This window comes from Dendrobium catenatum, unplaced genomic scaffold (genome assembly GCF_001605985.2).
Source record: "Dendrobium catenatum unplaced genomic scaffold, ASM160598v2 fragScaff_scaffold_1378, whole genome shotgun sequence".
Taxonomy (NCBI): Eukaryota; Viridiplantae; Streptophyta; class Magnoliopsida; order Asparagales; family Orchidaceae; genus Dendrobium; species Dendrobium catenatum.
The window spans coordinates 171,085-198,076 of record NW_021319840.1 but is presented as its reverse complement, the minus strand read 5'-3'; the positions used below and the strand labels follow the sequence as shown (position 1 = coordinate 198,076).

General features: G+C 36.4%; 1 protein-coding gene across 1 annotated transcript; it reads left to right on the top strand.

Annotated features, from left to right (window-relative positions):
- Positions 1-1,812: 1,812 nt before the first annotated feature.
- On the top strand, positions 1,813-25,720 carry LOC110116624. Its single transcript, XM_020850284.2, has 11 exons — positions 1,813-2,254; positions 2,465-2,631; positions 2,737-2,919; positions 3,042-3,141; positions 3,243-3,264; positions 5,631-5,673; positions 8,447-8,599; positions 8,823-11,073; positions 19,101-20,385; positions 21,535-21,595; positions 25,534-25,720. Exons 2-11 carry the CDS (start codon positions 2,573-2,575, stop codon positions 25,718-25,720), a joined length of 4,344 nt encoding a protein of 1,447 aa, XP_020705943.1. The 5' UTR covers positions 1,813-2,254; positions 2,465-2,572.
- Positions 25,721-26,992: the final 1,272 nt, after the last annotated feature.

Genomic DNA, 26,992 nt, shown 5'->3' with positions numbered 1-26,992 from the left:
TTTATTCATGCTGTAGCTGCTAAGGTAAAAAATGAGTTTCGTTTTGTGGTTATGGCTGAAGGTTACAAATTTTCTTTCTTTTGGGACCCTTGGATTGATGGGAAAATGCTTTCTGATTTCATTTCTCCGTTGCCTGGATTATGTGATAAAGCCTGTAACTATATTACTGGGGGAACTTGGTGTTTACCGAACAGCTTACCATCCTGGGTGTAACAAATTATTCATGCTATTCCTCTTTCGGCTACTGCTGTCCCTTTACTCTGAAAAAATCAGGAAAAATCGTGTTTTAGGACCTTTAGGATGAACTTTTTTGTTGGCTGGCAAACTCAAGCATGGCATAAATTTATTTGGCATAAGAGATATGCTCTTAGGCATTCTTCTTATGCTTGGATTTTGATTCGGAATGGTCTAAAAACAGCTGACGTTTTAGCCAAAAGAAACATTTTCATTCACCCAATCTGTCCCCTTTGCAAATGTGGTGATGAAAGCGGTGCTCATTTATTTTTCTCTTGTGATTATTCCTATGCTGTTATCACTCATCTCCTCCCGGTTTTGAACTGATTTTTCCTGAGACCTACAATACTGCAACATTTTGAGTTTCTGGAAGAGATTATCACCCTTACTGCTGCGGAAAAGAATTTCTGCTATTTTGTCATTTGCTGTGTCATTTATTTCATATGGAGGGAAAGGAACGACCGAAGATATGTGGGATCTCATCTTTCTTTGCATGAACTGTGCAAAAAGATTGCTTTGGTAATTTCATGCAAAACTTCAAAATGGAAAAATCTGGACCTGATTCAAATTGCGTTCCCTACTTGTTTTTTTGCTGGTGGTGCTTCTTTGAATTTTTTGGGACGATGATGATTGGAACTGGCCTGTTGCCCCTTGGATGGCCTTCGGCTCCAGCTCTTACGGGTCTACTCATTGGAATGGCATGTTAATTCTGCAACCCGTTTACCTGCCCGTGCTGGGCCCTTTTGGCAACCGGGGCAACCTTTTGCTGCCGTTGTGGGGACAAATGAGCTTTTGGCTTTGATCTGCTTGCTTGGCTGGTTCCAATTTGCCTGAGTCCATCGCTTTTCCTCCTCCCCCTCTCATTGGGTTGGAGATTTCTCTGGTGATGGGTTTCCCATTTTGACAGTTTGATCTGCTGCTGCTTTACTTCAAGTTTCAATTTTGTTTCATGTACCACAATTTTGATTTTTCAATGATCTTTTGTATGATGGGTGGTATAGTTGGGGTTTCATTCTTTTTGACCTTCATAAGTGTTTTGTCTTACTTATGTCGAGTAGTTTTTATATGTAATCTCTTTTACTTGTAATCTTCCTCATTTGATAATATATGGGCTTTGGCCCCTAATTTTTCCAAAAAAAAAAGTCGTAATATTTCTCGGGTTAATAGACACGTCAGTGTTAATTAATTTGGAGTGATTATGAGTAACTGTCGCAAACCCACAATCATAACCTTTAAAAACGAGCAGAACGTGATGGCAGCCTTATTCCTATTCGAAGAAGATGATTCCGATTATAAAATAATGACACCTTTATTCTTAATTATATAGCGTAATTACAATACAGTAAAGACGGATGTTAACTAATTAATTAAGGTGCCACCGAGGTTAATTACGCTAAGTATCCATGGGTATTTCTGTCATTTTAAACGAAAGTCTCGCAGGTTCGCAAAAATGCTTGCGTGGTGGCGGAGTATAAATTTTTTTTTTTATTATTTTTTAATGTTGAAATCCCTCTTATGTCTCCGACGTCTCGTTACCGTCTTCTATTCTCCACTCATAAGTCATAAGTCGCTGCTTGCAATCTACTCTTCTATATTTGAGAGAGAGAGAGAGAGAGAGAGAAGAAGCACATGAACCATCTGCCAGAAGCTAAGCTACCTTCGCTGAGCCTCTTCATCAGCGGAAGACCTTTCGCCATGAAGAATTGATGCGAGAGAGAGGGAGGGAGAGCAATGCCATTGTGAAGGTATAGGATTTCGATGGGTAGTTGCGACGAAGGCGCCGGAGTACGGCTGGTAGGGTACTGATGCGATTGGAGGCCGATCCTCTCCTTCTCCATCTTTTAGGTTTTCCTTGGGACTGATCCGGCTTGTGAAGCCAGGAAATAGGGTGCCGTGTCGTGCTTCGACAGAGATGGGTTGTTAGGGGAGCATCGATGGCATTCCTTCCCGCTGCATTGCATGGATTTATGGTAATCGTTGGCTTTCAGCGATTTGGTGCGGCCTCTCAGTCGGTTGCTAGGTAATCGACTTCTTGTATGTGCGTTTAGTTTTTGCATTAAAATTTTAACTGGAAGTTAGATCTAGGAATGTCTCTATTTTGTAGATCTAGGATGATATCTGGTTCATGCGGTGGGTTTCTGCCTATAGATTCCTGCACTAGTTTGTTTCTGTTGTAGGGAATTCTGTTGATATGTTTAATTGAAGTGATCCTGTGTTTGAATCGCTGCAGGGTTTGAGGGTTCTGGGTTTTGGAAATCTAACAGATGGTTCATGCCTTCGTGGGCCGTAGATTACAGGACAGCTTTGGAGAGATATTTACCAGTAGTGGCTAGAGAAGATGTACTCCAACGTTCCTCTGGATTGTGCGTTTTTCCAGCTCTCCCCAAGACGGACAAGGTGTTTTGGCGCTTGAAAATGGAATTTGGGTTTCTCGTTAATCTTTTCCTTATAGAAAGCATATATATTTATGCCTAACTCCCTTTCGCTGGCTGATCTTTTCAGGTGTGAGTTATTTGTTTCAGCAGATGGCAAGACTGAGAAACTTGCATCCGGTTTCTTGAAACCATTTTTGACCCATCTGAAGGTCGCCGAAGAACAGGCTTCTCATGATGTTCACGTGATCAATCTAGAAGTTGGAAGAAGGAAAAATGCAGCCATGTGGTTCAATAAAGGAACTGTCGAGAGGTTTATAGATAAATTCAACATTTCCTTCTTGTTGTTCCAAAACTGTTTATCTTTACCTTTAATGTACGTTTGAATTAGTCTAAAGTGAAGAGTCTAAATAATTCAATTTAGTTTCTTTACAGGTTTGTTCGGTTTGTTAGTACACCGGAGGTATTGGAGCTGGTCAATACACTAGATGCAGAAATGTCACAATTGGAAGGAGCTAGGAAGATGTATTCTCAGGTATGAACATATGCTATATTCTTGATTCAACTTTCAGTTAAGATTGATGTTTTAAATTTGATTGTATAAACACCTTTTGGAATGCTTTTTTTTTTTTTCAGGGAGCAAGAGACCAGCTTTCTGGTATGTGTGATAGGTTCATATTTATGTACCTTGATAATGATGAGAGCTGTTGAAAGAATTATATATTACAAATTCTTAGCTTGCTGTATTGCATTCTGCTGATGTTTTATCATTAATTAAATTGTAAAACGCACTCTCCAACGGGTGCTTTGCTCCCGATATATGCATCTATTTGTATTAGTTTTTTTGTTACTCTTGCTGAAGTTATTATCTCACAAACATAAGCAGTAAAATTATCGACAATCTGCAGGAACATTAAATGATGACACTTTCCAAGTCTGTTTTTTGCATCTTTGAATGATGGCATATGATATTTGCCAAACTGTTAAATTGAGAGAAGTATGATACATGCTTTAATTAGTAGTGTTGCCCAAGTGACCTAAACATTTTTCTTGATTAGAAGTTTATAACTGTTCATGGGAACATTTCAACTTAGTGCAAGACCAACTGGTTTAATGATCAATGTTTTTTCATTTTTTTTAAATATTTTCTTCTCCCATTTTATGAACTAAAAGATTTTTTCCTTTTGATTCATTCCAATACATGATGCCTCATATAAGGAGGTCCAAAAATAAAAAAAATGAAAAGACAGAAATGCCCTCAGGGCTACATAAGCAAAACAATGCCCTCATGGGCAAACTCGGAAAACGAAAAGTACATATGAAATAAGCTGTAAATAAATCAGAAATAGAGGCTCTGGATCGTAGCCGTCGATCTGCGTCGCCGGCGATGATACACGTGTCGAAATCTGATGTCCCCATCAAAAAAAGAGTGGGTTAATGAGCTAGATCGAGCTTATGTCATGATGTTGTAATTTATTGGACCGATTGGGTGGGCCAAGACATACTCTACACAAGGACTTGTTATTAACGCTAGAAAGAAGAAAAATTATGTTGAAATTATCACTCAATTTACTTTTTTTGGACGTTTTTTTAGGTTTAATGATAAAAAGTAGTTAAATCTTTCTTAAAAGTTTGTTTCTAGAAGTCATTTATCTTTTTATGGAAAATAGTTTTTGAAGAAACAATCAGACTTCCATCTCATGTACTATACAAACATGCCTACGCTGAATTTTAAAATCAACTCATTATTGATCTGCCGCCTGTTAGCTACTTCGAGGAAAGTAAGTAAGAACTGCTATGCAGTCTTTAAGAACTTAATAGTGATTCTTTTCACTGAGGTCATGCAGGAATAGGCGTTCAGAATTTAGATGCTTGTATTCATGATAACTAGATGAGTCACTTATGGTTAGAGCATGTTAAATCACCTTATCAAAATTCAAGCAATGAAAGTGCGAATCTTTTGAATATTTATATTGAAAAAAATTGCAGAGGATTGGTTGAGCATTTTATTCCATTATGTATAGTATTTATATTTTAAAAAAAAATGTATAGTATTTATACAATCCTAGAATAGCTTATGATAAGAAGCATGTAAAATAATGAATAATATTATAGGATAATTATAATAGTTCATAATTTGATGGGTAGGCAAAATAATAGCTATAGGATAGTTCTAATAGTCCACAGATTCATAAGGTAGTAGTGATGCCATAGATCAATAAGGTGGTGGCAAAAGAGGAAGGAAATAGGGTGGAAGTCTTTGTGAGCACGAGTCCCAACAGAACAAACTTATCTGAGTGTTTTACAAATATTAAAAAAGTTTATAGATGTTTAGATAGTTTTTTTTAGAAGACTAATCTATTTTTTTGGCAAGTCACTAATTGGAAACATAGAGTAGAATTTTTAGTTCCCAAGGCAGTGTCTTTGAGTGCACTAACCCTCTATGCTTTTGCAAATTGCAATCCTGGTTTGTTGTAAAAAATATACGTGGTTTCTTATAAATATTCAAACTATAACTTGTTTGCTAACTTTTAAACATTAGCTACTTCAAATCTCCGCGTAGTTTCTCCAAAGCTTCTTGTTGATCACTTTAGTTTGGGTTCCTAATGAAAGGGATGCTATGCCTGAAAGCAATAACTCTGGACACGGTAGAGCATGATGGGTACTTCCCCGCTTTGCATAGTGGACAACATAGTCATTTTATGTGTTCACGACATTCATTTCTTCATTTTCCTAAGTACTATGTTTTTAAAATCATTATTTGTTGCAATTTTTCTGCCCTCACTACTTTGGATTTTTCATAATCTATCCCCCCCACACACACACGCACGCACGCACCATTTTTTATTCCTTTTTCTGTGGTATGGATGACCTAAAATCTGTGGATTACTTGACTAATATTTAGTTGCTAGAACCGTTCGTATTCTTACGTCCAAGCTAATTCGTTTTTGTAGGAGATAAACACCATTCATTTCTTACTGCAGATTGCCATTCAACTCACTCTTTTAATTACACATTGTCCAGGTGAAAGTGAATCTAAATCTGCTGCAGCTGCAGATGCAACAAAGTGAGCTTCTTGTCTCCCTTAGTTAGTTATAATAGTAACAAGGTTTATGCCTAGTTATTATGACATTATGTTTGCTTTAACTGGGTGATGCAATTGAGATGGACCTGCACCATCCAACAATAGTGTTTTGCTCATTTAGCCTGATATCGACGGTTTAAATGAACTCAGCGATATGTTGCATTATTACCTAATTTAGTTGGCTGGAAAGATCTGGTTGATAAGAGAAGTAGATCTTCGTGTTATCAGTTTAACTCTTCCAAAAAGCCTTTCAACCATATCATCTCCTTACTGACTCCATGTTAACTATGTTTTCAACTTTAACAGTAAACACGACAATTTATCTTCTGTAATTGTGGCACCCAATTGATTGCATTGTCACATAGAAATATAGAATGTACATGTATTTAATGGTTCTTGTGTTTAGGTTTCCACATAGATCTGAAATATTGTAGCACTGTAATTTTAACTTATATACTTTAGAGAATAATTAATTGTCCCTTTAAGATAGTGCAATATCTACTTAATAACTTCTTAGTCTCTTTTTCCTGGGCAAGAGATGTATATTCTAATTATTCCCATTGCTTCTGCAATATATGGTCTTGTACTGATCATTGCTTACATGAGGTATACCATGACTAAAGTATGTGGGACTTCTGCCGTGTACTTTTTTTTCTCTTTAGTTTTTAGAATATATATTTTTCGGACAATCTGAAGTGGCTAGTGAATGGTGCACTTACATTCTTTGCCTTTATCATATTGAATTTGCCTGTCATTTTCTTAGTACACTGATTGTGAAAGTTTTAATGTTCCCATGGCCTTCTTGTGATTTATTCCAATCTCTAAAATCATTCTGGAGAAATCATTTTGGCTTTCTCCAAAATTTTAATGTCAAAGTAGCTAATAATATTAAAATTGTTGCAAATGATGTGCTTGGAGTATAAAAAAAGCTCATAATAGTAAAAATACTTGGAGGCGGTGGAATCAAAATGTGCAAGAAAATATATAAAAAAAGAAGCTTTATTATAAAAATTGGTTTAGATATAAAAATCAAAAAATTGGGAAAGATATAAAGTGGCCTGTAAGGAGTCTAAAAAAGTGACGTGTGATGCAAATAATTCAACTTTTATTAGAAGATGATATTTAAGAAAGGTGGATGAGATATTTTGATAAGTTTTTCAATGAAAATTGTGAGAATACGATGACTTTAGTGATTTTAGCACCCTAAATGAAAATACATATTTTTATTTTTATTAGCATATTAGTAAAATCGAATTTAGAGAGGCTTTAAAGAAAATGAAGTGTGGAAAAGCTGTTGGACTTGATGATATTCAATAGAGGTGTGGAAATGCTTAGGAGATGAAGGAGTTTCTTTGCTTACAAAACTTTTCAATATTATTTTGAAGACGAAAAATATGTCAAATGAGTGAAGAAGCGTGTTGATTTTTATTTTTAAGAATAAAGGTGATGCACAAGAGCGTGTGAATTATTGAGGAATTACGTTAATGTGCCATACAGTAAAACTTTGAGAGAGAGCTATTAAGCATAGGTTACGATGTGATACTAATGTTTCTCAAAATCAATTTAGATTCATGCCGGGTAGTTCTATTGTGGAAGCTATACATTTATTGAGAAGTTTGATGGAGAAGTATAGGGAGAATATGGAGGATCTATATATGATATTTATTGATTTGGAGAAAGCTTATAATAAAGTTCCAAGAGAAGTGTTATGGAGAGTTTTAGAAAAGAAAGGGGTTAATAATGCTTATACTCAAGTCATTAAGGATATGTATGCAGGAGTTGTTACTTGTATTCAAACACGAGGAGGTTGGACCAAGTATTTTCCTATTTTAGTTGGATTACATCAAGGATTATCTTTAAGCCCATATCTTTTTTGCTTTAGTCATAGATATTCTTACTAGACATTTGTAGGAGGATGTACCCTAGTGTATGATTTTTGCTGATAATATTATTCTTGTTGATAAGACTATAGAGGTAGTTGAAGGTAAACTTGAATTATGGAGGTCAACCTTAGAGTGTAAAGGTTTTTGTTTGCGTTGATCTAAAATTGAATACATGGAGTGTAATTTTAGCAATAATATATCTAATGGGGGGATTGTGATTTTGGGAGATCAAGCCATTAATAAGAGTATACATTTTACATATCTCGGGTCTATTGTCAGAGCAATTTTGAAATATATGGGGATATTATTAGCATAATTCATGTTTGATGGTTGAAGCGGTGGAATGCATTGGGCCTATTGTGTGATAGAAAATTACCCCTCAAACTTAAGAGAAAATCTATAAAAAGTGGTGCTGAGACTTATAATGCTTTATGGTGCAGAATGTTAGCCATTAAAAGAGAAGCATACAATTAAATTAAATGTTATAGAGATGATGATGCTCAGGTGGATGAATGTCTTTACTGTTAGAGATAGAATGTGAAATGAGCATATATGTGAAAAGGTTGGAGTAGCTCCAGTGATAGATAAGATTAGAGAGTGTGTCCTTAGATGATTTGGTCACATAAAATGTCGGCCTTTTGATGACCCGGTTAGGAGGCTATATGTATTAGATTTGGCCTATGTTATGAGAGGTAAAGTTAGACCTAAAAAGATCTGGCCTATGTTATGAGAGTGGGCTTGTCTAAACATCAAGCAATGACACGGCTTTTTCTCTAATTCTTGCACTTTTTTTAGGCCGTGATCATGTCAATTGAGCTTTAGCATCTTGTACTGTTGTTGTTAATCTAAATTATGTTCTTTATGCTTTGCAGGAAAGAGCTTCTCAGAGCAATTGATGTACGGCTTACTGCTGTAAAGCAGGACTTGGCTACTGCTTGTGCTAGGGCATCAGCTGCTGGTTTCAATCTAGAATCTGTGTCTGAGCTACTCCTTTTTGCGGATCAATTTAGGGCAATTCGCTTGAGGTGAGCACTAACTCTATGTTGTTATCCTTGGCTGACCGGACCTTTATGTATGTAAGAAATTACATAAGCAGTGGCAAATGTTTCGTCATTTTGGAATTTTCTACATCCTCTGATTGAATTGCCAGCATATTATTGGATCTGTTAGCTTTCTGCTTGGTTGATTATTATCATGAAAGTGGAGAAAGTAACGCCCTGATTTCTTTGTTATTGTCTTCGCATGTAGTGAAGCAAGCAAAAACTTTCTATCTCTACCTCGACGGAGACCAGAGTTGATTAATGATGAGCAGTCACTGCCGTCACCAGCTATCCATCTGCAGTATAAGAGTTTCAATGATGCTAATGTTCGTTCGTCTTCTGGCTCTGACATGTCAATAGATGAAGCAGAAGTTGAGCAGACGGATCCTGCCAGATCAGCAACTTTTCAATGTGGTGATGCACAACTGCGTAGCATCAGTCCACACCAACAACAACAGCAAGCTGTAGGTGTGACAGCTGCTGCCACCACTGAGCGGTTGAAGCCAGATTCACAGCATTTGGTACAAAACGAGATGGAAAAAGTGGATGATACAGCTTCTACTGCTGTATCTTCAGCCAAGTCTGCTCAGCAGGCTGGAGGAGGATCAAAGCGACTGACCGTACAGGATCGTATAAATCTTTTTGAGAGCAAGCAGAAAGAACAATCTGCTAATCCTAATGTTGGAGGTAGCAGCTTTGGTGGCCCCATTGTTAGTAGATTGGCTGGAACCAGAGGTGAGCACCGTAGGAACCCATCTGATGTTTCTGTGGAGAAGCTGGTTTTGAGGAGATGGAGTGGTGCTAGTGACATGAGTATTGATTTCAGCAGTAACAGCACCAGCAGCATTGACCGGAAAGAGAGTGGCGGCACTGCAGGAACTCCAACATCTTCTGACAACTTGCAGCATGAAGTCACTACTAGAAAATCTGAGAATGATGATTGTGGTTTAATAGAGGCATCTAAATCTTATGCTAGGTTGAGTTATAAAAACAGCTCAGTGGAAAATTCTTCATCAGCTTTTTCTTCATGTCAGGATCATGACAGAACGCTCCCTAAAGTTGAAACTCAGACCAGTGATGCTGTTCATGAAAAAGTCAATGTTTCAGCCTCCAAGGAACCACCTGGATTAACCAAGGAGGAGCAACCTAACACTTGGACCCATACGAACTGCTCTCTGGAGGGTTTAGAGCACGGTGGTATATGTGACCAAGTTGTATCTCAAAGCAGAACAAAAGTTTTTTTCAACTCTAGAGAGGTTGCCAGATCAAGAGAACCTGCAGCCTCTCAAACCAATTTCAGGTCTGCTTCAGAGGACCTTGTAAGTCATATTCCTTCTAGAACACCTCTAGCTTTAGCAGTGCCATCTGAACCAAAAGATCAAGCTAGTCTCCTGGCCCAACCTAGAAATCAGATAGAAGTAGATGAACTTGCAGTGAAAACTCAACCTACCTCTGTGTACAAATTTAGTTCGTTCAGTGGAAAAATGGAAGATACTGGACCAAAATCTATGTGTGTCTCAGATTCCCAAATCCAGTTTAAATCTTCCATGGGGAAGATGGAAGGCATCTCCGCAAAGGGTGACTCTGGGCATCCTGAAAACCAGGGTAGCAGTTTTGATGAGAAACTGGTGGCAAGACCGGCAACTATTACAGCTGCTCAGGTACCATCCAAAGTTAATTCTGCTAAAGCACGACAGGGTTCTGCTTCGGTGGGATTGAGATTTTCTGGGAAGACGTCTGGAACCGACAAGAAGTTTCAGGGAAAAAGAGATGAAATAGTTCCTAGCGAAGAAAGTCATCCACAAACATTCCAGAGCAGGAAAATTAATGAGGGCATGGAAGCTCTTCCTTTTTCACTTGAGGGGTCTCAAACTGCAAGGCCAAATAAGGATAATCATGAGCTTAATGATGTACTTCACCTGAAGGCTGAGGAGTTGGAAAAGCTTTTCGCTGAACACAAGCTCAAGAATCATAGTGATCATATAGCCTCTGCACGAAGAAGGAAAACTTTGAGTGATCATGCAACGAAGTCTGCGGAGAAAAGATTTGCACAATCTCCTCCTAAGCAAAAGCCTGAAAAGATCTTACTGAGGCAGGATTCAACCATGTCGGTTGAATTTGATTCTGACTTGTTGCCTGGAACGATTGAAAATTTTGACTTGTGTGATATCAAGGCCCAACAGGTGGGTAGTCACACTCCAACGGATGTTCCAAGAGGAAAACTCTATGGAAAATATATGCTGAGAAGGGATGCTAAATTGAGTCAGGAATGCGGATCCAAGAGGGCTCAGAAGGAAGCAAAGATGAAGGCAATGCATGACAGTCTAGAGCTTAGCCAAGCAGAGATGAAGGCCAGGTTAGCAAGTTTTTCTAATAGACAAAATTTGACAGATGCTCGTTGTCGAGCAGAGAAGATGCGGTCTTTCAATGGTCGTTCAACTCTTAAAGTTAAAGGCCAGGTACTAACCTAATATTCTGAGAGCATATATGTTCCTAGTGCTTTTATGCTAAATTTTTTAGATATTTCAGTTTTATGAGTCCTTGGATCAGTTACATTTGGTATTTTTGAATTTAAGAATTTGTGATGTACAATTATTTTGATTGGATAGCGCTTGTGATCTAACATAACCCATGTGGTCTATAGTAGGCACATATTCAATATAAATGTGATTGCTAGTAGTACGTGCATATTTATGTTTTATGGATATTTGGTTAGTTTAGGTTTCACATTAAACTGATAGAACTTATGCTATTATTGAATTTCCAACATAACTACCGTTATCTTAATATATTCACTATATATCAAATTCCTTATTACCATCTAACCTAAAATTGGTCTAAAGGTAGTAGTTTAATTATTATCTCGATATACATACAAAGGCACAACTCACTCTAAAATGCATGCTAAAGCATTGGCGTACCACAATGTGAATAAAATCACTCGATGTCAACTTAACTGATCAAGCATAATAGTTAAAGATTGGGTGTGACCCTTTTGGATCCCAATTGGTCAAGGCTCTGTTGGTCACCATCTTGATTCATGTTAAAGCATAGCTTACGTATACAGTTATGTTAAGGAATAAGTGCACCTGAAGAGGATGAATGCTTATATTGATATATGAGCTAAAGCACCAATGTACCCTTGGGGAATGAATGAACTGTTATATGCGCCATGGCCCCTATATACCCCAAGGGGAACAAATTCATATCTCACATCGCTATACATATTGAATCGTTGATGCTCCCCAAGGGATACAAACTTAGTCTCCAAAGGGTGATGCCATTGTTGCATTGCATCAAAATACACATGAAATGATCCAAATCCAAAGTGCCACGCAATCAAATTTTAGATTATTGATCCAAAGGTCCTGGATATTAATTTTTATTGGATAAATTGACAAACAAGGTTGAGATTTATTGAATGCAACTTGCTAGCAATAACAACAATTTCATTGCTACAGTACAAATTTGGGTTACTTCTGGGTTAGACTCAAACCTGACGTTTAAACCCATTTTGATACCGTTATATTTTATTGCTTTTGGATTTAATTTTTCTCAATTTTGGCTATGAATGTGAACATAGGCAGTTCACCCAACAATTTTGGGTGTGAGTTTGTTATGGGTTCAGACTTCAGGGTAAAAGGAGGATAAGATATTTATTAGTGTTTTTAGTCCCAAGATTTTTTAAGGTAATTTATGATATATATGGCAGTCAGAAGGGCTTTCCTCCAATAGAATTTGAGTACTTTGTGGTGGAATAGAAGGGCACTAATGGATGTAAAGAAGGTGACAATTTTTTCTTTCTACAACTCCGTTTTGTTGTGGGGTGTGAATGCAAGAAGATTCATGAATGATATATTTCTTTAAAAAATAAGAGGATATAGTTTGGTTAAAGTAATCTTTGGCAGTGGTGAAACGAAAATTTCTTATTTTTACTTTGAATTGGTTCTGGATCATGGTGTGAAAAATGGGAGAGAATAGTGCTAACATCAGGGGAGAAAGATTCATACTCAAGTGCAGTCGTCAATGAATGATACAAATCATCTGGCCCCTGAGATTTTAGAAATTTTTTAGGGTCCCCATATATCATAATGAATAAAGTAGAATGGAGTACGACATCTCTCATTTTTGTTTGGCAAGTAAACTCGTTTATACTTGGCTACTCACATGTTTCACAATGAAATGATTCATTTTTCAATTCATAAAAAAGTTTTGGATACATGTTATTTAAGACATCAAAAGATGGATGTCCTAATTTAAAATGATGAAGCCAAATAATAGATGAATGTCTTAGCAAGTTCAATCTTCTTTCACGATCCCTGGTCTTGAAATAAACAACAATTAGGGTTAAATATGACTTGATACTTATGATCATTGGTAAGTTTTTGTATGGAGATTGATTTTATGGATAATTAAGGTACGTGGAACACATTTTTAAGAGTGAGAGAGGAGATAAGGGTACGTCTCCTAGGCCTGCCACTGTGGTAAGAGAACTATCAACAGTGATGACTATCTTATCACTCGGGCAATGAGTGTAGTTAATGAAGTGGGTAATGTAGTATGTCATGTGATTTGTGGCTTCTGAGTTAATGATATGTAAACTTTTCAAATACTTTCTAAAGACACTTAATTTAATGGATGTAAGAAACTTACCTGAAAGTGCATGAGAAAAAGATGCAAGTGGTTTTTCAAATGATACTAGGAGTTATTTTAGCTTACAAATATCTTTGTTGTTGAGCTCTCTGAAGTTGAACTGTTTTTCTAGGCTAGATTAATTTGTTGTAGTGTTAGCTTGTGGTGCCCCTTTAATTTTTCCACTTTTTTTATTCTCTCATTGGGAGAAATTATTAAGTGCGAGTAGCAGCCAGAATAAACCTATGACCCCTAGGAGGGTCAATAGGGCCCACTACATCTGTTCCCCATCTCTCGAAAGGCCAAGAAGACACAGTGGGGTGCAACGAATTTGGAGGTTGATGGATAACTGTACTATAAATTTGGCATTGGTGGTATCTTGACTATCTTCTAGCGTGCTCAATGCAATCACGGATCATAGTCGGCCAATAATAACCAAGACGTTTAATCCTAACCTTCATCTTGGGTCCGGATTGATGAGCACCACAAAGTCCCTAATGTACCTCGCCCATGACCTTACGAGCCTCCTCGTTATTGAGGCAACGTAACCACATTTGGTCAAAAGAGCATCGGTACAAGGTTTCATTCACGTAGGAGAGTGACAGAGCTCTCTTTCTAATCTGAGTGGCAAGAGAGCGATCATCCGGAAGCCTACCACGCTTCAATTACTCAATAAAGGGGACTCTCCAATCTAACTCTTCCTCAACAACGAACACTGCGAAGGTTTGATCGGGAGAAGACAAGTCCGCGGGGCATAAGGCTTGCCGATACTGGACAACAATTGACACTAGGTTTCCAGTCGAGTCAGCCAACTCCTTAGCAAGTTTAGCTAGTCCGCTCTACCATTATCAGATCGAGGGATTCTAACTAAAGTTACTTCAGGGATTAAACACAAGAGCTCCATTGCCTTATTGTGATAAGTCAAGAGCTCATGTTTGAGAACTTTAAAGATTCCAGCTACTTTATTAATGATTAATTGGGAATCTCCAAAGATCTTTACCCGTACAATATTCATCTGAACGGCCAACTCAAGTCCCAAAATCAGAGCTTCATACTCAGCTTCATTATTAGTACGAGGTTCTGAAAGAGTGTAAGAGTAATAAAGGATGTGGCTTTCAAGAGACAAAAATAAGCCCCAAACTTACCCTAACCATAGGAGTTTTATAAGGACGTAGTGATTTGATGGAAGAAGCTCCATCAAAATAAAACTCCAAAGTAGGAGACTTTTGCTCTTCCACACTCATGACTAGTTCATCTGGCAAATCATCATTGAGTGGGGAATCTGCAGGGATCGGGTGAGCAACAAGAAAATAAGCTAGTGCCTTTCCTTTGACGGTCTACTGAGGGACAAAGGTAATGTCAAATTGCAGTAAAATCATGGACCATCATGCTAGACGATCTAACAAAGTCGGACGGGTCATCAGATACTGCAAAGGATTGACTCGAGAGATCAAACTGATCTTGTGTTAGAGCATGTAGTGTCTAAGCTTATGCACAACAAAGATCAAAGCTAAACATTGCTTTTCCATTGCGGGTATTTTAGCTCTATAAGAATCAAACGTCTGCTAAGGTAGTACAAGACATTCTCTTTGCCACGTGACTCATCCAAGGCCGTAGTGTAAAGAATTAACGGTCTACTTGGGATGGGTGTAGCTAACATAGGGGGGCTTGTCAGATAGCGCTTTATGCTCTCAAAGGCCTCATGACAATTCATATCCCAATGAAAGCATGCATCCTTCTTTGTTAAAGCAGCAAAGGGATGACATCTACCGACAAGGTTGGAGATAAATCTCCGCAAGAAAGCAAGCTTACCCTGAAAAGACCTCAACTGAGTAAGACTCTTGGGGGGTTTCAAGTCCACTATGACCTTGATCATGGAGGGATGAATCTCAATACCATGGTAGCGAATAATGAAACCAAGGAACTTCCCCGTAGTGACGCCAAATGCGCACTTTAGAGGATTCATCTTTAAACATGCTTGAGCAAGCGCTCAAAAACGATTCGTAGATCTCGAAGTTGATCACTACAGACTTTGCTTTTGATCACTAAATCATCCACATAGCATTCAACCTACTCATGAATCAACTCATCAAAAATGACAGCCATGGCATGTTGATAGGTGGCCCTGACATTCTTGAGGCCGAAGGGCATCACCTTATAACAAAACACGCCGATAGGAGTGCGAAAGGTAGTGAATCTCTCATCCTCAGGGGCCATCTTTATCTGATTGTAACCAGATGAACAATTCATGAAGGAAAAAATGCTATGGGACGAAGCAATATCAACAATAAGTTCGAGGATGGGAAGAGGAAAATCATCCTTAGGACATGCCTTATTCAAATCACGAAAGTCTATACAGATACAGATCTGACCACTCTTCTTCCGGACTGGAACAACATTGGCAAGCCAAGTGGGATACTTCTCTTCACGAATAAAATTAGCTTCTATAAGCTTCTTAGTCTCGGCGATTACCTATTGTTCAATCTCTAACATCATCCGATGAGGTGACTGTTTAATAGGGATTGCATCAGGACTAATGGCTAACTTGTGGACTGCTACTTCCGGATTTAAATCAGGCATCTCCGTATAGTTTCAGGCAAAGCAATATCTAAACTCAGAAGTGAGTTCAACATACTCTTGAGCCTCTTGCTCGGATAGCAAAGCACTATGAAAAATAGGTCGAGGATCTGATTCAGTACTCAAATTAATCTCACACAATTCATCCATGGCAGAACTGGCGCCATCTTCATCCATGGTATTTATATATCTATAATGATCAAGTTCTTGCCACAAGCCTTGAAGGAGAGTAGCATATTCAATTACGGTCTTGCTTCCTTATTTTGTGCTTCCCATCTTGATCTTAATTTTGAAGACTTGAGCATCATCCCTAGCTTTTGAGAAGGTTTGCCTGGCAGCATCCCATATGTCCTTTGCCGAACATAAGAACATGAAAGTATCACTAATTTCTGGAGTAATGGAATTTCACAATCATGACATAATCATGGAGTCTGCTTCATCCTATGCTCAGAAATTAGGATCTCCGATCTCCTTTTGGTCTTGCCCCAAGGAGGTGATTCATCTTTATTTTCCCTTTCAAGTAGGTCTTCATAAATTGAGATCTATTCAAGTAAGTCTTCCCATTTAAGTGAGAGGAAGTTTGCATATTTTGGATGTCACCTCTTCTTTGTTTCATCATAGAGTCCTCTATTTGATTGAAGCTTTGGGAGGAATTAGCTTCAGACATTGTGACGTAAAAGGATAGCGATGAAGAATTAGCGTCAAGGATCTAGATGCTCGGTCTCTCCAAGGTCTCCTTCTCGTGGAGAAATTGGACAATGGACTTATCTGTTCCATTAGCTAATTTTGTTGTCCAGTTTTTGCCATTGTTGTTTTGGCTCTTTAGAGTGCTGTCAAGGCTGTTTAGGAGGCAATGGCTTAGTTTTTTGCATAAGAAACTGCTATTATAAAACTTGGTTAAGTTAGAACTAGTTATTATTGACTAATTTTTATTTGACGACACTTGATTAGGAATAACTTCGTAAAGATGGTCTTGAATTTGTTCTAGATCTTCCTTGTTAGGTCGTGCCTTCTTGCTTCCATGTTCTATGACATAACAGAATGACTATATTGCTTTATCCTCTTAGAAGCTATCTTCTGGGCATAGTTCTGCATACAAATATAATTGCATGTCTTGACAAGCTCAAAACAGCCATGGAGTTTTTTGACATTAACTATATCATCATAGGTTGGTAACTCATGCATTGTGTCAACTTTATATGCTATTTCAGTCCTCTATGGAAATTCTTACAGATTCATTATCTTCTATATCCTTGTAGCCTTTTGGATTTCGTCGTCTGAATTAGCAATACCTTTATGGTGGTACTCCCCATGGGTAGGCAGATTGCTATGGTTCCCATAGTTTCTCATAGCACGAAGGCCATGAATTGATAGAACATCCCTTCTAGGATCTCTAAGAATCTTTGAAGTCTCCAATGTTTTTTGATGGCATGCCTTTGTTGTAGATTATATCAACCTGTTGACTTGTGATTGACTGTTGTTTTATTTAAATGGTGGGGTTGATTCTTATCATCATCATCTTTACCCATAGGCAGAACCTGCCATACTACTGCTAGAATAATGATCCAAAATTCTAGGGCCACATAATCAAAATTTAGATTATTTATCTAATGGCCATGGTTATTGGTTTGTAAGAGATAGATGCATAAATCATGTTGATATTTCTCTTTTTTTTTTTTCCCATTAAAGTTGCTGGAATTCCTCTGTAATTGAATGCATCTTGCTGTACATATTGCAATTTCACAGTTATGATGAAGATTTGATCAATCGAACACTCAAAGAGTGGAGTTGAGTTGCTTGGTTGAATTCCTCTTTTTTCCCCATCAAAGTTGCTGGAATTCCTCTCTAATTGAATGCATCTTGCTGTACATATTGCAATTCACAGTCATGATGAAGATTTGACCAACCGAACCCTCAGAATGGAGTTGGTTTGCTTGGGATTCTCCCAAGCCTAACAGTTCGAGATTAAGAGAAAACATGAAAGAGAGTTTGATCCCTGGTCCTACTTATATTGAAGCCTACTAATAGAGATGAAAGAGAGAACTGATGAGGGTGGATTTTGGGGAATAAAAAATTTGGTGTCATTTTCATTATAATTCAAGATATTTTGACGCCCAAACAACTTGCTAACTAAATGAGAAGAATATATAGTTTTTTTAATTTAAAATATTAACAACTTCATAGAGTTTAGGCAATTACTTCCTAAATAGAAAACTAGGAAAACATATGAAAACAATAATTCTAATAAAAAGATAGCCAGAAATGAGCTAGACGAACTCTATGGATCCAATCTAGGCCCTACCCTTCGACTCCAAAGGTTGGGCTTTCCTGTTGGCGGCTTGTTGGCTGCTAATTATGATCCTTGTAGATTAGGACGAGGCATCAATGTACCAACTTTCTACAATCTGATCCTGGTTCTCACTTAACATCTTGGAGCCAAGACTCCATGTTGTTAAATCCTAATAAATGAACACAACTATGCTTCAATAAATCTTTGCTTAGTATGTAGGTGTAAATCCAGCCAGGCCGAAGTCTCAAGCATAGATTGATGAGATTAAGATCTTGAGTATCACCTTAGAGTGAAGGCTCCATGCTATTAAAACTCTTGAGCTAGCCAGGGCTTGCTCTTCAAATATTATGAAGTATTTCATTTTAATCTTTAGTCTTTGTGATGCTCCTTAAATATGATAACCCATAGTTGCTAAGAAGGATATCTTGACGTCACAATTAAAATTTCGTGACTTAGAAGCCACATGCCACAGCTAGTTTGGTGGTTTAATTCTATTATGGCAAGCTAACATGGTAAATTATTATGGTATTTCTAAATGATACTAGTGTTCAAAACATTGAGATTGGAGATTTCTCGCTAATCATGAGCACTTTCAAATTTATCTTTTATATTATTAAAATTCTCTTGAAGCACAGTTTGGAAAAGAGCACTTATATGATTTTTAAATGCAATCACACGTTAATCTGTCATATTGGTGTACTTGATTTATGGTCCTCCGCTCTCCAGAATTATTGTCTCAACCTGATGAGGTGAACTTTTTTTTTTTTTGCCTAATTACCTTTCCCAAGTTTGATCGTATGGATAACAGGGCTGCTTGTTCCAGTTGTTATGAGTATTGTAAAGGACAGTATTTCTGTTGCAAACTGTCACTTGCAATAATTCTTTGGTGCAAGGGATGCTTTTTTTATTTCTTTTAGTTCAACTAATTGCTTCCCCAAGTACTGCATTCGTAAGTAACGTCTTGTTAATGGAATGATTATTTTTTAGTTCTGTAAGCAGACATCAGAGTCCTTGACAGGAGATGGGGATGATGATGAGCAAGAACTGCCTGAATCTTCGACTGATAATCAATCCAGTAAGCTTTCATCCTCTACTTCTTTGACATCAGTAAGCCCTACTCCTAAGCATTTGGTAAAGTCTACCAATTCCAACTCCTTACGGCATAGGGGACAAACCGAAAACCCTCTTGCTCAATCAGTTCCCACATTCTCCGACTTCAAAAATGAAAATATGAAGCCCTTGGCCGCAGTTACCAAGGCTACTGCTCGTGTGCAGCCAAGAAGTTTTGCACGAAGCAAGAGCTCCATTGAGGATGCAGAAATCTCAAAGGAAGATCGGTCCCACTGGTCCAACATTACGAGGAAAAACTCATTTACTCACGCTGAGTTGAAGGACTTGTCTTCTCTCGATTCTGAGAAGACTTTTCATGATATCCAAATGAGCGGCGAGTTTAAACAGTATGTCAAGAAGGGAAATGGTGCAAACCATGGTTCTGGAGCTGCTATGGGAAAATCAAGAAGCTCCATAACTCCAGAGAACCTTAAAAACAAAGAAAAGTTTGAAAAAATTGTGAACCAGAAGGAAGATTCACTGGATATTGCCATTGATGATGACGAATTTGAAAGTGCTTATGCTGAAGGAAACAATCTGATTATGGATATTCCTATTGACTCTGATGGTGAAAAACCAAGGCACAGCCAATTATCAGGTGAACCTGAATCAGAGAATGGCGACCTTATGAGGCCACTATCTCATCTAGATGGTTCTAGTATCATTTTTTCCAAATTCAACTGTGCTAGAAATGCCGAGGACTCCGCAGAAGAAAGTTCAGGATCATTGAACTCACATGGTTACCATTCAGTTGGTTATACACGGGAAGCATCGGATATTTATGGATCTTCTGATTTTACTGCTGATTGTACGTCATGGAATTCTCATTCGCTAAGCCAGATAATGGATTCTGAAGCAGCCCGAATGAGGAAGAAATGGGGAAGTGCTCAGATTCCTGTCATTTCTGCCAGCGCCTCCCAACAATCTCGCAGAGATGTAACGAAAGGCTTCAAGAGATTATTAAAATTTGGAAGAAAAAGCAGGGGTACAGACTATCTAGTAAATGATTGGTTCTCTGCTTCAACGACCTCTGAGGGTGATGATGACCCAGAAGATGGACGTGATCTAGTACACAAGCCCTCAGATGATTTTAGGAAATCAAGAATGGGTTACAGTACTACATATGATGGATTCAATGACGGTGACATCTTTCCAGAACAAGGTAAACGTGCTATTTTTTTATATGCTCTCACCTATTCAATTTCTTGTTTGATTTCAACATTTTATTGATAAGAACTATGCTATCCAATTTGTTCCTGTTTAAGCCGTATGTTTCTTGCTTTTTGTTACGAATTAATAATGTTTATGCTGCTTTGCACCGGTTTTTAAGTACACAATAAAACTACTTAGATTTCAATGTTGGAGTAAGGCTTCATTTGGGACGGCTTTCTTTTTGCTTCTTAAAGCAATTTTTTAGTATAAAATTTTTATTTTTTACTAGAAAGCTACTTTAAGAAGCTGAAAGAAAGCCGTCCCAAACAAAGCCTAAGACTTTTCTCAATTTCCGATGGCAATATAAATTGTTGTAGTTAGTTGCTTACTGACATTTCATTGTTTCTAACAAACAGAAAGCCTTGAAAATCGTAGGAACTGCAACAAAAAAACATGTTTGATGGTTGTAGTTATTGAACTGCATTTGGCTTAACACTGTCAACTCATTTGTCGCATTATTATTTTTTTTTTAGTTAAATGTTTTGTTCATTTTATTTGCATTTTCGTTTTGTGTTGCATTGGCTAGTACAATTATGATCGAGCTGCGTTAACAACTTTACCGTCCTTGACGGGTGCTTCATAAAAATTGTTTGTTAAATTTTGTGTTTAACATATTCTCTAACTTGTGATGGTAATAAAATTTCAGGTTGAGGGAAATTCAAAAACTGTTGAAAAATGTCTATCGATCAAGTCTATCTAATTGCTGTTAGATATAACTGAAAATTTTTCCCCTGTTTCCTTATATTGGGTCATTAAACACCTGAAAATCTGAAATCATTGCGCGGAGAAAATGAATAGAATTTTGTTTTAGTGCAGTGATAAAAATTCGCACAATGATCACAGTTTGCTAAGAACAACTTTTGGCTGTTCATCTTCATCTGTTTAATAACTGCTTGCCTGAAGCTTTAGGCCAACTCTGCTTCATGTTTTAATATGCCCTTAGTTTTTATTTCTTTGTATTTCTTTAATAGACTTTTTGCTGACTGACCTCAACTTTTCAGTTTCTTTGATACTTCATAGTTACCCGGCATGCTATTAAACTGATTGTTGCAATTTTTTTTTTTTAATCATTGTTACTTACTTATCATGATCAATACAGCACAATCAATGGGCAACTCGATTGCAAACCCTCCAAACCCAATGAAACATCAAAGTTGGCGGTAAGATCAAATTGGTTCATATTTAATGAGTTTAAAGCCAAAATTAAATATTATAAAATTTTAAGATTTAAAATATACACACTTAAATCTTGATACTACTTTGGACATATACTTTTTATTCCATTTAGAGATCATGCGCATACATTTGATTTAGCTTCACTACTAGTGTTTATTTATTTATTTTAATTAACGTGCTTTTGAATTTAAACTTGAAATATTGCAGCACCTCGCTCATTCTTCTCCCTCTCATCATTTCGAAGTAAGGCAGGCGACTCTAATAAGCCCAGGTGACTTCTGCCAGTATAATTAAACTTATATATATATACTATGGCTAGATCATGAAGCATTTTAATAATGTGAATTTTCTTGAAGATCTACCTCCCCAGCTTTCAGTTTACAAAACTCCTTATGATTGGTTGTTCAGGCGATTTGATTTTAATTTGTGTGCTTGTATCAATTTTGTGTAGAAATTCATTAGGTTAATTATCCGCTTTGTATGAAATATTGTTTATGGTTGCTTTCTCATCAGGTAATCCTGCTCATAAATGTATTACAATATATATAAATATGTGAGCAATTGTGAAGGCTTATTAGTCTTCTATTTGATTTTGTACAAATCCAGAAAAGAAAAATCTGGCCCCTTATTCTTTTCCTTGTTTCTATCTCCATTGCTGTGATAGTTATATAGTTTCAAGGAAATTGCTTTTTTGCAGTGCAGTTATAACTTTAGAGTTTAGATATTTTATTTCTTTTAATAGAAAACAAAAAAAAGATTTTTGTCCTTCAAACTACAAAGGCATTTTATGATTTTATAGTTATTGCATAGTGCTTCCAGAATATTTCATTATTTCCGGCTTCAAGTTTTAACTTTTGTTTCGTTTGGGACGACTTTCTTATTGATTCTTAAAATAATTTTTTAGCATAAATTTTTATACTATAAACTAGCTTTAAGAAGCAGTAAAAAAGCCGACTCAAACGATGCCTTTGAAAGTCATCTTATTCATTAATCCAATGGGTAATGTGAAAATTCAAGAGGTTAATCCTCATTGAGGGTATTTTTATACAAAAAGTATTTTGGAGGATTTTTTTTTTCCAAATTGGCAAATTATGAGATAAAAATTCAAAATTTTTCATCACACAGAATTCCATTTCCCATAGTGGGAGAAGACATTAATATAATATAAAAATATGAAAGATATTTTTTATGTTGGAAGGAGTCTTGGGAGGTTTGTCTAGATCACTATCCACTTAAAGGGGAGATTAGGCTATCAAAATGGTGGGCATTATATAATGATAGTTCATTGACATTAGATGATGGTCAACTAAGAATTTTTTGTGATGGTCAATTATTTATTTGTTTGGTTTCTTTATAATAGAGAAGAATGATGACTTAGAAATTAAGTGTAGAATGTCGGTGATTAATACACATCGGATATTAGAAATCGGACAACAATCAATTAGGGATGATAGTTGACCGGGAAGTTTTTATATTAGACAATAGTTGATTGTTTGCTTGATCATTATCTAATTGAAAGGCATGATCAACAACCAAGAAAATAAGTGTTAGCATTGGTAGTTAACATATGTCAGATAATGGCAAGTGTTCAATGATTGGCAACTTATAACATTAGGTATGACACGATGATCGACGGTTTGCATAGTTATTTTTCATATATGAGGGAAGACTAATGACCAAAAAGACAAGTGTCAGATGTTGGTGATTGATAGACATCGATTGTTAATCCTTGGTATTAGTTGGGCAACATTTTATTTGGAACCCCAGAGGTTAGGCGAAATGACGTAATATAACCCATTCTTCTACTTATAAAATGGGAGACTAGGAGACCATGAAGAAGATGTTAAAAATTAGAAATCGATGGATTTCATATAATGATGATGGTGGTAGTCAACATTTGACAATGGTGAGTCTCAACATTGGGTGATGACCATTGTAGTATTGGGTAGCAATGCGTGTCTATGTTAGGAGACAACAAGCTTCGATGCTAGTAAAATGTGTGCATTAGGTGTTTAGGGTCAGAACTCTATAATTCTCCATTGTTTAAAAATTATCTCCTCTTAAGTCCTCTCATGGATCCCCCTTCATATATAGAAATAAATCAAATTTATTAATTTCCTTACCGATGCAGAGGGGGAATGCTATTTATTTTGAACAAAAAATTAGGGCATTCCTACTAGCAGTTCAAATATTCCTCCTAACCATACAATTCCTTTAGATATATTTAAACTGTATTGACAGTAAAATTGAGCATTTTTAAACTCGTTAGATTCATCTCGCTGAGCTGCTCATTTTGACTATAACAATATGAAAATTGAAATTATTTGGTTGCAATTATTTAGATTTCAAGGGCATTTTAAATATAGTGTAATGTCAATAGATTATTTTTATGTGTTTAGTTTGAGATAAAATGAATTTAAATTAAAAAAACTATGAATATGTCATGTGTGTGTCATGAAGGTCATGTGAGTTAGCAAGAAATTTGTAAATAGGGTTGAAGGTCACAAAAGATTACAAACATCTTCATGGAGGTTGTATTGGCCTAGGTCGCAAATGTCACTAACATCATTGTAGAGTGCACGCATGTCTTTGTTATTAGAGAGGTTGTTGGGGTCAATAAAGGTGTGAATGTCACAAAGGTCACTATCAAGGAGAGGTATCACATGTGATGATGAGGTTCATTCATAGTTTGTTTGATTTTGACAAATTTGAAATACACCAAAAATGAATTGAGGAGGAATTCCAAATCCCCCAACAAAATAATTTGAATTTATTCTTTTGGGAATGAAACACGTGAAATTATAGAATCCATGTATTTGGTATAGTCAACAATCGTAATACATTCAAATGAACAACCTCTTAGCCCCTCAAATGATTTTGTAAAGTCTCCATTTACACTTCGAAGTGCTTAATTTAGAGTCATTGAATTCCAATCAATACTTTCTTGAAATCATTGATTTTTTCTCATTAAGGTTTTTTTTTTGCAATAAGTTTACTTAAAATGGAGCTCATATAATCTTGGTGTTAATTCTAAATGTTTTAGGCTTGAATATTTTGAATGCTTATTGATTTGAGAATTGTGTTAAGATTAGTTTTTGATCAAATTTTATTTTTTTATATATCAATGTCTTCCACACAATTCAGGATGGAAATTGCAAAAAATTTAGAAAAAGGCTCAAAATATGTTCTAGAGGCTCTTTTAGGCTTAATATTGCTAACCTTAAGTCCAAAGTGGTCCAAAAATACAAAAAAGGCCTATCTTGGGCCAGAAATATAAAAAAAGGCCCATCTTGTCCCAAACATATGAGTGGATAGCATATGCTAATTGGCTGCTGCTAGCGGCGACCAAACTGCAGCAGGCAAAGGTTGGCAAGCTTTGACATTTTATTATTATTATTATTTCATTTTAAAATATGATGTTACTATTTTTTTTTCTTTTTCTAAAACTTTTAATAATCCGTATGTCGAGGCTTTAATAATCTTTTAAAAATAGGATGTAACATCTTTGTCGGATGGAATAGATTAAGAAGAGATTAATTTGATGACTTGTCATCTTGTAATATTACTTGTTATGAATCTATATCAATATTATAAATTTATGTTAATTGACTAAACCCTATAATGATCATTGAGTTATAGTTTGATTTGATTTTGCGATAGTGTAAAAGAATAATTTTCCTTTTTTAATATTTCTATCAAGAAAATAGAATAATCAAACTTGACAACAATTAAAATGATGTTACATACATAATCTCTAATATTACAATTGAAGTTATAAATTCAAACCCTGAATAATACATAATTGTTATTAGGGGCATAAACGAGTTGAACCGAGTCGAGTTTTGGCATTATCGAGCTCAGCTCGTCAGTCGGAAAACGAGCTCAAACTCGAGCTCATCCCACTATAAATGAGCTCAAGCAGGCACGTGAGCCTCGTCGGCCGTTGGCATCCGAGCGAGTCGTCTGCCTCCGCCTCCTCTAGCGTTTTCCCGCACACGATCGTGGAATTTCTTGTCGGAAAAATTCCCACTTATGGAACTTCCGCCTTGATTTCCCGCCTGTGGAGCTCCGACTCCGTTTGCGAGTCGCTCGACGAGCTCGAGAGTTGAGCGGTATGTTGTTTGAAATCAAGATCGATAAGCCATCGAGCTTGAAAATTTATTCGAGCTCAACTCGCCAGCTCGATAAGCTCGACTAGTCCATCCTGTAACGAGTCGAGCTCGAGCCGGCTAACGAGTCAGCTTGACTCAGTTACACCTGTAATTTTTAGCATTACTATGGAAGTCATAATAATAATATAGTATTAACCACAGTTAACACTATCCAATATTGAGAATCATTACAAACATTGCAATATAATTCAAGATTTATGATTGTAATAACAATTGAATCCATATTGATAAGAACAAAAAGATTTCAATATATCTTTACATATATAATTCCTCATCGTCCTCATCATCTTCTTCATAATCTTATTTTAATATTTTTCATTTTCATCTTCTCTCTCATTTTCTCCATCACTCAAAACATTTTGTTATTATAGCTCCTTCAGCATGTATTAATGATTATACAATCTCTTTCCACTCGATTGGTTGCCTCAAAATTATTTCTCTCTCAACCTATATGACGTGGTAAGTCTCCAATCATATGTGAAACTTTCATTATTGCCAAGAAAACCATACACTTGTCCTTTGCCTAGCCTGCATTCATGTTTCAAACTCGAACTCATGCTATGTAGCATCATAATCCTATATACAAAGATCATAGCTCTTTCATGTTTTCACGTACATTAGGGATTTACATACATACCATCATATACTATTCTATTTACATATTTAACATCTAAAACTTTAATATTACATACAAACCACCCATAGTTCATTTTTATATCAAATATAAGTGGTAAAAATAAATTATATGAATGGTAGAAAGGAAATATAAGTGACATATTTGATATTAAAATAGTATAGAGTGATATGCATGTAATATTAAAATTTTGAATGCTGGATATGTAATTAGGATGTTATAAAGTTGTATGTATGTAAATTTCATATTAGCACGTATTAGTAATAACTTATTAGAGCACACTTTTTGTCAGCCTTGTTCATTGCATAAGGCATATATCATATAACACTCATATGCAGCAAATGTGATAACGACATAAATATTTGTTGATGGCCCCTTTTTTTAGGGTAAAGTAATTGAGTAAAATAAAGGCATAAATTTTGAGCTAAGTACATGTAAATTGTTATCTTTGTCATTGATAGGCATCCTATTAGAAATGTTAGGAATTTTTTCCCAAATGAGGAGTTGTCTATGGAAAAGATAATATCTTTCATTTTTTTTGAGTATTTGGTGGTGTGCTTGCCATACAATTTTGA